Consider the following 13888-nt stretch of genomic DNA (forward strand, 5'->3'; position numbering starts at 1 on the left):
TTCTGGAGTATTTTAAATGACACATTAGACTTATGTACAAGGGACAATTCTGATGTAAGGTTGTAAACGTGGGACCATAATTCAGAGCATTTCATTAGTTTCCATGGTGATTGCTTGAATTTTAGAACTTTTCCTCAAAATTGCTCTGTCAATAATTCCCATATGTGTATTCAGAGAACATTATATATGCTTATTGTTTGTGCCCGAAAATAAATGTATCCCACCCGATACAGAAAAACATGGAAATTACACTCATTTGTCCATTACAGTAACTCTTACAGTGTATTATCTACTTTTAGCCTCTAGTCTTCTTGGTGACTTTCCACATGTAATATTCATCCCTTCGGTGATTCCTTTGTCGAAATATATAGATACCCTACTTATTATAAGCTGTGCATATTGTGCACATTGGTTTGAAAATGCTGAAAATGCTGAACTCTGACTATTATTTTCAATAAATTGTACTTATTTTTTTTGATGACGACAAAGTGACGATGCTTAACCTTTAAAATATATATAAAATGTATATAATATATAGTCTGCACCTTTGTGCTATCCACGGAATACAATGGCCTCATAACCAAGTGCAGAAACGTGTGCCTGAAGATTCAGAAAGCTGATTTTTTAATGGAAAATGTCACTTTTCTAAACTAACCTTGTTACACTTCCCTGACTGTCAGACAGCCATTCCTGATACTTCCTGCAACTCCCTCAGTGGAGCTAAATGCAAGAGGCAGGCAATTGCCCAGAGCACCTGCCTTGCAAATACTTCTCAATGAGCTGCAATTCAGCTTGTTGTGAAGTCTGTGGCACTCCACTGCCCAAATACAAAATAAATAAAAATCACTGTTTATTAGATACACCCCAAATGAAAAGGTGCATGCATATAACTATGCATTTTTTAATTGCAGTTTTATCTTAAACTAGCATGTCTGTCTTTTGCAAGCTCTCCCCTTCAAGCCCCGCCCAGACTTTCTGTGACTGTCCAATCACATACTTCCCAATGCAGCTCCATGAGAAGTGTTTGCAAGGCAGGTGCTCTGGGAAATTGCTGGCTCTTAAGTTTAGGGCTAATAAGCTATTAAAACCAGGAAGTAACAGGTCCTGTTGTCTGCGTGAAAAGCCAGGGGGGGGGGGAGGGGTGTAACCTGTATAATTTATAAAAGGGTCAATTTCTATTGCACTAGTTCAAAAAGGACAACCAGTATGTGTCAATGAGTCTAAGCTCATAGCTTTGGGAATTTGCTACTTACACAGAAATGATGATCCACCCAAGCTCCCAACTTTCCTTACGTCGTTATCTATGGTAAAATAAACAGAAACAATGCTTAATTATGATGCAGTACATATATTCAGTCATCAAAAACATACAGAATAGTCAAGAACAAATAAGTTGTAGATGGCTAACACAACAATGGAAAGCTTGTATCAACTATAGCAAAGAAGTATTTTTCAAACATTGTTTTCAGCTTTATGGAAATCGTTTAAAGCAGCTCAGTTTGCTAACTGCATGTCCCCTCTGGCTTATGTTATAAAATCTCCTCACTAACACCTGCCTTACTTTCCCTGACCTGTACTTCAAAGCTGAAGTAAGTGCTTCTCAGAGAAAAGCATTGTTGGTGGATGTTTCTGATATTGGAATCATGGGATATACAAATACCCAAAACTACTTCCCATAAGACTCTTCACCTATTTTTTATTTTTTATTTTGGCAGAGGTCAGTTGATTAGAATGATTTTCAGTTTGATAGGCATACTAAAAACATGAGACCGTTCCTCCTAAAGCAAGACTGACTTTTTACTGATCAATAAAAGCTTGTAGTTGGTGCTGCTCCTAACCGATCTCATTGGAAGCACAACTAGAAATGTAACCATAATTTAGACTAGGGGAGGGAAATGGCAGGGTCTATGGGCAAAAAATGATGCTAAAATGAAAACAAAAAGTACTGCAAATGGATTCTTGTTTAAAGGTATGTTAGGATAGACTATATAGACCAGTCTTTATCATCCCTATAGCTGCCTGTGTCAACTTGTGATAGGACACAACTCAGTAACGATGACTTTGCAGGAGGCGGATTGGAGCGGTCATGAGGATACTCTCCGAGCACTGGAATAAAGGTGAGTTTAATGGATTTGAACCAATTCAAGGTTGGAATGGGAGTGGGGCAGAAATCTAAAGATGAGAAGGAATCCTCCAATTAAAATGGAATTGTTTAATTATTACCAGCTTATCGTGTAGTATAAAATAAATACATTAATCGAGCATGCATTGCAGATGAAACAGAAGGCCAGAACAGTTGAGCTGGAAGCCTATCAAACTTCGCATTACAGCTTATGATCTGGCGAGAAGAATCATTCCCTTCAGGCATTTTGCAGTAAACACTGTCTTTTCAGAGAAAAGGGATACCTCCAGTGGTCACTCCTCAGGTGGCTGCTAGAGGTACTTCCTGGGGCAGTGCTGGACACGGTAGTGCTGCACAGCAGCACTGACATTCAGTGTCTCCACCCACTGCATGGAGACACTGAACTTTCATTATATAGATGCATTGATTCAATGCATCTCTATGAGGAGATGCTGATTGGCAAGTGTTGTGTTTGGCTCTGCCTCCAGCCCGCCTCCTTGGCTGAGATTATCAGAATTGACAATCTCAGCCAATCCAATGCTTTCCTATGGGAAAGCACTGTGATTGGCTGAGATCATCACTTCTGATGATGTCAGCCAAGGAGGCAGATCAGGGGCAGAGCCCTATATTTAAGTGGGCAATGGGAGTGCAGGGGTGCTAGATATTGTTTTTAACACTATAGGTTCAGTAATACATATTTGTGTTCCTGACCCTATAGTGTTCCTTTAAATAATTAAATGGATTTGGCTATTATGACATACAATCATATTGCTGATACAATATAGTGTACAAGCCTGTAAACAAATAAAACATTACTTGGGAGTCAGGCTGTGTTAATATTAAATCTGAAATTATTACTTTAAGTTGTTAGATGCCATAGTTGTTATTTCTCTATATACCACAAGGATTTCTAGGCAAATTAACCTCTTGTAAAATTCTAAACCAAGAAGTAGGTTACTTTGTAGAAGAAGCCTCGAAACATCACATCATACCTGCTCTAACTTAACACTTTCATATTTAGATTTCATACTTACTTAACACAGTTATCTAGAAAATACAAAAAAAAAAAAGAAAAAAAGAAAAAAAAAAGAGACCATGAAGGATCCACCGTATGGACAGAATTGCAATGAGAACATATGTAAATTCTTCTCATGGTGCAACACAGGATATAAATGCAAAAATGCAAAATGCATATAATCATATGTTGGCATATTTTACTTTGAAGCTTTCGTGAACAGGGTTGCATACATCTCTAGATCTATGTGGGACACTGTAAGCACCATAACCACTGCAGCACATTGTAGTGGTTGCTGTGCTAGCAGGCTACGAGCATCGCCCACTGTTCTATGCCAAACAGTTTTGCAGATGATACAGACTAAGGATTCCCTGGGCCTCGCTACACTTCCACATTAGCAATGTTAAAGGGACTCTATAGTCTACATATAAAAGCAAGAAAGACAGGTCCCCCAGCCTTCCTTCTTGCTTTTATATGTACTTTCAAATATAAAAAAATCATTTTCGATGCTTTTTTATATTAAAAACTTACCTCCGTTCCAGCGCCGAGCTCCCAGCCATGCCGCGCCCCCTTTTTAATAAAAATGACGAAATTGCGGGGCCCAATAGGACGCTTCTCTGAGAGAAGCGCCATTGCTCCCTTGTGCGCATTCGTGACTTTGCCACACATGCGCACAGACTTCAGAGGGCGGCATTCATGCCGCCCTTTGAAGTCCTGAGCGCACTACCGCGCATACGCGCGGTGTGCGCGGCCGCGAGCTGAGCTGACTGACAGCTCAGCTCGCGGTTTTTGCCCACCCCCTCTCCTCTCTGACAGGCTGGAGAGAGAAGGCGCGCACACAGTGCCTTCTCTCTCCTGCACACGTCAGACGTATCTTAATACGTCTGACGTGTACAGGGCCTTTTTAGGGCCCTGCATGATAGGAAGTCCCTCTGGTGGCCGTCTGAGTGACGGCCACTGGAGGTATTCCTCTCAATCAATGTAGACACTGTATTTTCTCTGAAAATACAGTGTTTACATTAGATTGCCTGCAGGGAGCTATAGATCTCACCTGAACAAATACATTAAGCTGTAGTTGTTCAGGTGACTATAGTGTCCCTTTAATATTGTCCAGAGGGTCAGTCTAGGCATCATAACCATTTCAGTGTTTGAAGCAAAGAGTCTCCTCGTAAGTAGCCAAACAGTTTAGGCTAGTTTGACATATACATTTTGTCTCGATTTAAGTTATTATTATTGGTATTTATAAAGCACCAACTTATTCAGCCGCCCTTTACATTATTATAAACTGAGAGATTTAACAATAAATGAGACAATTACAAGATGTTACAGGAACAATAGGTTGATAAGGACCCTGCTAAAACAAGCTTACAGTATTATAGTGAAAGAGACTGATCCTTTTTTGAGAGGGACATTTCAGATATATCTGTATATAGATAAAGAGGAGGCATAACATTGTTACGTTATTTTAATATTAAAGACAAAATTAAATAGATGACAAAAAGGAATGCATTAAATTGTTCCATGCTGTACCTGAAGAAACAGTTGTCATTATAGCTGGAACTCCATAATATGTGAAGGCTCCATTCTCAAATCTTAACCCTTCCTTACCAACTTCTACTTCTACTTTACCCTGTGGGAGATAAAGAAGAGAAGTAGAACAGAGACATAATTCTATATTTAACAATATAATAATGACCAGTCCCACCTCTCCAGCTCTAACATTGTGACCCATTCCAGCCCACTATTATTCTAATTTCAACCTACTCTTCCTTTTCCATCCTAATCTTGTCCTAATCTTCTCATTATTTTCCTTAATATTGTCAATTGTTCTTTCCCCTCTGTTTTTACCCAGGATTTACATCCCTGTTGGATAGCTACAAAATAAATGTATTGATGACAGAGTCTTTATGTTTATTCTTCGTTCGTTTCTGAAATGTTTGGTTTCATGAGATGGACTCATCACACTCGGATATCTTCTGTTTACGTAATCTCTGTTGTGTATCTGTTCTTTATAATGTTTCTTAAAATAAAAAAATATAAAACAATTTACATACTAATGGCTAATCCCCAACACGTATTTAAACAAAATCATTATTACCTGCAGAATTAGAATAAAATAATCAACTGGTCGGTTGCGTTGGTAAAGGTAATGCTCTGAAGATCTTTTGTTCTTCTCATCAAACTTAATCTCCTGGATTACATTTGGGTGCTTCAGAAGACGTAGTATAATTTTCTCTGAAAGGTAAGGTGCCTTAAACGGCTCGACTTCTGAAAAATGAGTTGATTACTTTTAAAAAAAGTACAATTCCTCTATGTTATCCTGGATACACCATTACAACAATTTACTCTGAGGCTTGATTGAACATAGAGCTATCTGTGTATAAGTGGACATTCAGAACTTGCTGGCATTATGGGGCCCATGTTTTAAAGTCTTACACAATTTGCTAAGTTTCTGGTCAAACCCACTGGGGTGTGAGAGAGGCCTTTGATGGGAAATGCTCTCTGCTAGAGTCTAATCTCAAAATACCCAGCTTTGTTCAAACCCTAGGAAGACTATGTATGACAGTATCTCTCTCATATGCCTGATCCTACCGGACTAGGATTTTGCTGATAACAACATCATAGCTCTGTTATTTGACCACTTAGAAGAATTTGTTGAATTTAGTTTTTGACGATTCCATTAGTGTTGCCAACTCCTCTTCAAAAGGAATGTTACTACTTAAGGCTGACTGTGTACACGGCCCTTCTTCACTGATCCGATAATGGTAAAATTATTGGAAAGAATTATAACAGTGGGGTTGTGATTGTGTCCTCGTTAATGGCTCATTATAAACTCTTAACATATTGATAAGTATTGTATAAGGGATTTAAATTCCCTCTGTTTCATATATATTTTCTTTTATTTCTTTGTAATGTCTAATGTGGGACAGTTCTCCACTATTATAAAACATGATTTTCTTTTTCCCTCTAATTCTATTGGGCTTCAGTTCTCTTCAGTGTTACGAGTAACGTCATTTTTTAATCTTATTACACGTTTTATTGTTCTGTTAGTAAACAAAGATAAAAAAAAATAAAAAATCTAATAATAGTAAAAACGGTGTAAAACAAATTAGATTACATGTAATTTTAGTCGTGCGTGAAATATTCCTCCAAAAAAAAATATCTAAACTAAAATCTTCAAAATGGCAGGCCAGCTGTAGGCAGCTTAATGGTCTGAGGATTTATTGGCTGTACAAACCTGTCGCCATAAACCGATGTGTAGCCAGCATCAGTTGCGGAGAAATCTTTACCTTCATCTGGCTGTCTGAAAGTTTGAAGAGTGAAAAGTCGTGCTGTTTCCTTTCTCGTTGAGGAATTCTCTCCTTATTTCGGTTATCTGCTGTGATAAATAATGTTATTTTTTTTTGTAACAATTTTCTATACTTATATGCAAATCACAAACACTGAAAATCCGTTTTCGAAGCAAAGTTAACATAACAGCTGTTTCCCATGGAAAGTCTCAAGCCTCCCCATGCGCCAAACTTGAAAAGCCCATTCACCAGACACAAACAAATGGGCAGTAATGGAAAATTTCCAATTGCCAATTTTTTCGAACATGCATCAGTTCAATTGGCTACTAAAAGTAATAAAAATGGTTTGCACCAAGAGTACTGCAGTGGTTTTGACACATTATTTTCACATTTCCTGGCTTTATTCAAATGTTTTCCAATTTCCAATAGATCAGACTTGGATCTTAACTCATTTAGATCCAGTATCCCTATATATTTCTTATCTGCAGACCATGTCATACCTACGCTTTATATTTCATTACTGCACAGTTTATAGCAGGTATTCACTTGGTAGATATTTTCCTTATGTTTTGTTGCTCAGGCAAATATTATATAAAATATAGAATTCTTAATTATACAAAGTAGCTATTTTTGTATGTCACTACCCACTGTTAACTGTATGCATAGACATTTTGTGAATAACTATCTTAAGAAAAAAAAGATTATTGATTAAACTGGAAATCATGGAGAACTGACCAAAAGTACTGCACATTTTAGACCAAAACAGAAAAAAATGAGCATTTCTCCAATTTGGCTACTTTGGCCTATAATTTGCTATTTCCTTGTCGGTTCTTCCTAATTTAATAAATAAGTCAAACATTGCAAATCATCTGGATGCTTTATTTCATGTTATATCAATATTACAGATTGAAGTGGCTCCATCAACCCAAAATTACCTTTCTCCTATTATTTCCTCTTCTCTTCCTATTTCAAAATATGTTCTTCTTTTCTTAATTTCTGATCTATTTCTCTTTATACTACTGTATAAGACAAAGTAGGGACTATTTTTGTCTTATGTATTTTTATCACTGCTTGAGAATTGTGACAAAGTGGTGGAGTTTAAAGGAAGCTCCACTTCTTTTGTCAAGCTAACAAAATGTAAAGTTTGCCTTAAAGGGACAGTATAGTCACCAGAAGAAGTGCAGCTTATTGTAGTTTTTCTGGCGAGTATAGCCTGTCCCTGCAGGCTTTTAATGTAAACACGGCATTTTTCACTGAAAAGGCAGTGTTAACATTACAGCCTAGGAAAACCTTTTGTGGCTACTCCTCAGACGGCCACTAGAGGTGCTTCCTGGGCCAGTGCTGCATGTGCCGTTAAGTGTCTCAACGCTCTGCATGGGGAGCTGAACATCCCCGATGGAGATGGATTGAATCAATGCATCTCTATGAGGCAATGCCGATTGGTTCAGCGTGGCATTTTACCACACATACGCAATAGTCTTCCAATGCTTCCCTATGGGAAAACATTGGGTTGGCTGAAATCATCAAATCTGATGATGTCAGCCAAGCAGTTGGATCAGGGCCGGGACAGTAAATCACCTTTCTAAACCGAGGTAAGGGGGGGGCGACCACCTGTACGGTGGCTTTAGAACAATAGTGTCAGGAATACGCATTTGTGTTCCTGACACTATAGTACCCATTAAGCTCCAATCTTTGTCAAGATTGCCAAGTGAAAAATACTTTGTCTTATGGTTCGAACAGAAATAGATTCGAAATTAAGAAGAGAAGAACATATTCTGAAAGAGGAAAAAATAGGAGAAAGTAGGTTTGAGGTGACCGAGCCATTTTAAATATAAAGGATTTAATATTCGTGAACACTTACTGTATAGATCTGTTTCATCTAAGATTTCGGACTTTATTATTTCTTCTATGATGTCTTCCAGAGTTACAATCCCCATCACCTCATAAAAAGGGTCGCCTTCTCCTTCATTATTTACTCGTTGAACTATAGCCAGGTGGGATTTACCTGTATATTAATAGAAACAAATATATAGAAATTTTTATTATAGGAGATAATTTAAACAATAGACATATGTACAGCAGTGGTCACAACCAACGTTCAGTTAATAGAATTAAGCATTTCCTAGATTCTATTTAGTTCCCCTTTTTTTCCATGCAGAGATCACCGTTTGTATCCTGCATGTTTTTTCTGCCATCCTATTTAACTCAACCATGCAGCTTGGGTGATTTAGGTAGCCCAGGGCTCGGGGACTTTTGGCCAAGTTAGGAGTTGCGGAGTTATTAACTGGAAATAAAACAACAATTGGCACCTAATAATCACTTTGGGCAAAAGTTATACTTTGTGTTTATTGAAAGGAACCGTTACATTTTCTAACAGATGTCAATATAACATTCCTTCCTACTAGAGATGTAAGATTCACAGAGCGTGCCGGGTGGTCATATTGCTCAGCAACCTGCACTCTCCGCGAGGCATTGCAGTTTAACCAGGAATGTTGGTGGTGGCCATGTTGTGATTGGCACACTTTGTGTCTTTCACCTATGGTGTGTGCCAGCACTGCTATTCTGGGGTTGACATCTACATTTCACAGCTCGCTTTATGCAGCATGGAGGAAGGTCACTGGCTGTCAGGAAGGACATACCGTAGTAGAAAATAAATGGTCGGTACAAGGGAGCATCCATCAAAGATGGACAGACATGGCAGTCCACAGGTAGGGAGGCTTTCTGTTAGAAATTTCACATTGACAACCATTCCTTTCAATAAATCTATAATGCATAACTTTAGCCTAAAGTGATTTTTGGGTGACAGTTGTCCTTTGAGAGCAGGAAATGTTGGGGAGCTTGGCATTCATAATAACTAGGACAAGGAAACTGGCATCCCCTGGTTATCTATTGCGCTAAGGGATTATGGAATATCCTATTTCATTTAGGGCTAAAATGGATATATTACCTGTTTGAGATATTTTAGCCTATATTTAGCAAACCAGTTCTCATGTCTACGCAATGCATGGTTATGTGATTAAGCCCCAATGTGTAGAAAAAAAAAAATCAACATTTCCTGTATACTAAAAAACAACAACATTGCCTTAATATATATTGGACTTTAACTAATCATGAGCTGTTAAGGGGAAAATGTCATGTAATATGCAGTCTTTTTTTTTTTTTCATAATCATCACGACTGAAATCCATGCAATTATATTACTTCCATAAGGGATGCTATGGTCCAGCACTGCACCTGCTGATAACGTACAACTACATTCCTAACCAAGGCAAACCATGGAGCAGATATAGGATAATCAATCATTTCTGAACCAGTGCCCTGAACTAGTGAAAAGGCAATTCTCACTATTGAATGTGGGATAGTGGGCTAGAGGTGTTAAAGCATCCTGATCCCATTTAAAGCTTTAACAGATACAGAATAATCAAAGCTGAAATCTGTGCCGTGACGATAACCACAGTCATTAATCTTTCATGTATTCACTAGTTTAAGTGATGAGGAACCAGCACTTCACATGTTAACATACAGCAGCATCCACAGCCCAGGCAACGCTTGCAGCAGCTGCATAATCACTGCTGAAGTAAATGAAAACAGTAAACAGAACACATCTTCCCAGCATATAGTACGACAAGAGGCCCTGCACCACATGATAAAATATCGTAGCATCCATAGAGCAGTCGATTAGCAAGGGTTCTATGGGATAGCAAAGCATATGCTCAAGGATGGCTCTGGGTATGAATGAGCAGGATGTCTATTTAGATGGCAGTGGGTATGATCAAGGGTGGCTTTGGGTATAAATGAGCAGGATGTCTATTTAGATGGCAGTGGGTATGATCAAGGATGGCTTTGGGTATGAATGAGCAGGATATCTATTTAGATGGCAGTGGGTATGATCAAGGGTGGCTTTGGGTATGAATGAGCAGGATGTCTATTTAGATGGTAGTGGGTATGCTCAAGGATGGCTCTGGGTATGAATGAGCAGGATGTCTATTTAGATGGCAGTGGGTATGATCAAGGGTGGCTTTGGGTATGAATGAGCAGGATGTCTATTTAGATGGCAGTGGGTATGATCAAGGATGGCTTTGGAAATGGATTGCAATGGAATCTATAGGATGGCAGGTGGTATGATTACTCTAGGGATCTATGTTAAGGCAAGGGATATCATGACGGATGTCAGAGTATATGTTCCAGCTCGCTCACCCTTCTTAAACTCCTCCAGTACAGCGTCCAGACGGGTATCATTAAAGACACAATGCAGGGGCCGGTGGTAGAAGCGGGTCACGGTCTGCAGTGGGGTACAGTCATCGGGGTCCACGAAGGCCAAATCCTTGACGAAGAGGATGTCCACTATGTTGGCCCGATCCTCTCCTTCATACACGGGAATGCGGGTGTAGCCGCTGCGCAGGATCTCGGACACTGTGGCAAAGTCAAGCACTGCGTCTGAGCGCAGCATGAAGCAGTCCCCTAGAGGGGTCAGCACATCCTCCACCGCCTTGGTTCGAAGCTCCAGAGCCCCTTGGATGATGTTCAGCTCCTCCTTGACCAGATCATTGTAAGGATCGGCAGCCCGCAGCATCTCCAGCAGCTTCTCCCGGGTGTAGAAGGTGCCAATTTCCTGGCGTAGGGCCCAGTCTAGTAGGCGGCTTAGCGGGAAGGACACTGGGAAGGTAGCGGCCATCAGCAGGCGGGTGAGCCACACAGTACGGGAGGCAATGGCCAGTCCATGGCGGGAGCACACCGAGTATGGGGCCACCTCTCCAACCAGAAAGACACACACGGTGCACAGCACAATGGGCAGCCATAGGGGTCCCGGCAGCGAGGAGCACAGCCATCCGGCCAGAGCGGCGTTGGAGAGCACGTTGCCAAGGAGCAGGGTGCAGAGCAGGTAGGATCCACGGCTGCGCACCTCTTGCACGCGCCTGGCCTGCTCTTTCTCCACCGCCGAGCCGCTGTTTTGCAGAACCCGGAGCTCCACCGGGTCCAGGGAGAGCAGGCTGAGCCGCAGCCCGCTGAACAGCGCAGAGAGGGCCAGCAGCATGAGCGCCGCCATGATACGCAGCCAGCCTGGCATGCCAGGCTCCGCCTCCCGTACCTCCAGCCCGAAGTGCGCTCCGCCGTGGTGCTCCCAGCTCCGCCCGTCGAAGGCGCAAAGCGAGAAGAGCTTGCCCCGCTCCCCCTTGCGCAGCTCCCGCACAGCCACCTCCACCACCGCGGAGCCCCCCTGCCCGGCCTGCAGGGGCCCCACAACCTCCACATCCGACGCCCAGGAGCCCTCATCCTGGCAGGAGCCACTGGCCCGCGGCTCCTCGATGAACACCAGCCGCGGGGGGGAGGAGCCGGCGCTGCCATTGACCCCCGCGGGGCTCGGGGTCTGGAGCGGGGGAGGAGCGGCAGCCGGCTGGAAGTAGACCCGCAGGGTGAAGCGGGTGCCCTCCGCCGCCCTCAGCGTCCCCCCTTCCAGGGACACCCGGCCGCCCACCGTGTCCTCGGGGCGCAGGCCGAGCAGCCAGAGGGAGACGGGCCGGGGGGACAGCGAGATGAAGAGCAGGAAGACAGCTCCCGCGGCCTCCGCCATGCTCGGGGGGGAGACTGACTGACTGACAGCAGGGGGCGGGGCCAGCGCTGCGCGGGGAGGGCGGCTGCCAGTCACGTGGACGCTCCCCGTGCCCGCTGATTGGTCAGAGAGCCGCTGGACGGACTGCGACTGGCGGCACCTGATTGGTGGAAGGCGGCGGCTAGGAGGGAGCAGTCACGTGGCTCTGGAGGCAGACTGCAGTGATGGAGCAGGGAGAAGGAGGAGGGAGGATGTGGTTGCCATGGATACAGGATTGCTGCTGCTGCTGCTGCTCTGGACCACATTCCCCCATCTTCCTGCTCAGTCACTGCAGGAGGGCCATGATGGCAGCTATGTACTGACTGAGAATTGAATATCAGCTGACATTAAACGGCCTCATGCTACCACAGCTGTCATAACATGGGGGTTAATGGTGCTTACATGAAAAAAATCCAATCCTATGGCACTCAAAGGGTTAATAGTGAGCTGAAATAGGAATCTGGCAGCCCCTGTAACCCCCTCCCCTCTCCCCCAGGGGTGGCTTGGTGTGGGACCATCACTGCTATTTACATTGCCACTAAAAATAGAGAGCCAAAATAAACTCACTAAAGAAGTCAATAGGTCAGAGGCTGACAAACCCTGTGAACCAGGGATCAGTGTATGTATTATTCTATATATATGCAAGGCATGTACCAGATGGTGGTCCCAAGAAGTTTCTTTAATAAATGATTGAGTTGCTTCTAGTTTTGCACTTCAAATTTTCTCTTACACTGGATTGCTATGGTTAAATATCTTAAATATCATTATATGAATGTACACTTTACTACACTCAAATTAAAAATAAATTACATTGACTTCTAAAGATGGCAATCTGACCCATACATATTTTTTTGCAAATTAATTTACCACCAGATGATATGGCACAAAAATCCTGCAGAATCTTTATAGGGGAATTATTTTCAGTAATCATTCTAAATTGTAGTGAGAAATGTGCAACATTACATTCTTTAGAACCTTAGACACTTTAAAATGTTAGGTGAGGTCTGTGCCTGGTAGAATATCATGTGAGCAGGACAGCTATGTAATGAAGCAGAATACTGATTGGAAACATGTTGCACATTTTTAACCTAATGTAAACTGTTCCTTCTCAAAGAACTAGTGTCAGATTAACTCCTTCCTTCCCACAGACATGTATACTCATGTTAATATCATTGTGTTAAGATTTAGCCAGTAATGCTATTTTCCTAGTGCTGCTATTAAGGCTGCAGAAATGCCAATTTCTCATCCAGGGCTGAATTCTGACTCCTTGCGTATCTACAGATTGACAGTAAATGGAGCAGCAATCCTTCTCACATGACAATCACAATCTACAACTAATTTTGTTGGGGAATAATGAATGCACTCAGGAGGGCAGGCTCAGAGCAAAGTGAGAATGCTACAAGACTTCTTTACAGACTGCTATAGAACCATGGAATGTCTTGCACAGATTATTTTTAAATTCTCCTGCAATATTTGGAGAGCTGCATTCTGAGAACAGTCATCAGCATGGAATTTGGCCAATTCTATTTTCTATTTTTGTCACACCAACTGTATTCCTACAAATATTTCGCACCCTGTCTGACATAAGAAAATGTTCATCATATAGTCTTTAATAGAAAATTAATATAAAGATTTATTTTAATGTAATCATTGTATTAGTGGCATAACTTAATTCTGTTGCTAAAGTGGTAATAAATAGGGTAAGAGTCCCCCATTCCTTTTTAGGTCTGAAGATGGAAAGGTCAGATGTTCAATGCTAATTTTGTAGGACGATGACATTAAAGGAGTATCACCTGTCAATAATTCTCCATTAGACTTTTACCCAGTCTCCATTCATTTAATATATAATTGAAAACTCACTTCTCCCGGAAA

General features: G+C 41.6%; 1 protein-coding gene across 8 annotated transcripts in view; it reads right to left on the reverse strand.

The window, feature by feature from the left end:
* Positions 1-12065, reverse strand: part of CNNM1 (cyclin and CBS domain divalent metal cation transport mediator 1) — a 34900-nt gene extending 22835 nt beyond the window's left edge. For 7 of the 8 annotated variants that reach the window (XM_063435248.1, XM_063435247.1, XM_063435246.1 and 4 more), the window contains exons 1-6: positions 10624-12065; positions 8289-8432; positions 6376-6516; positions 5236-5405; positions 4668-4767; positions 1254-1301 (exon numbers count right to left, since the gene is read on the reverse strand). In XM_063435248.1, the coding sequence (XP_063291318.1) occupies positions 1254-1301; positions 4668-4767; positions 5236-5405; positions 6376-6516; positions 8289-8432; positions 10624-11998 (1978 nt within the window). In that variant the 5' untranslated portion in view covers positions 11999-12065. The remainder of the gene's footprint in view (positions 1-1253; positions 1302-4667; positions 4768-5235; positions 5406-6375; positions 6517-8288; positions 8433-10623) is intronic. The other variant, XM_063435244.1, reaches the window with a different exon arrangement.
* Between the last annotated feature and the right edge of the window lie 1823 nt (positions 12066-13888).

This window comes from Pelobates fuscus, chromosome 10, assembly GCF_036172605.1.
Source record: "Pelobates fuscus isolate aPelFus1 chromosome 10, aPelFus1.pri, whole genome shotgun sequence".
Lineage (NCBI taxonomy): Eukaryota > Metazoa > Chordata > Amphibia > Anura > Pelobatidae > Pelobates > Pelobates fuscus.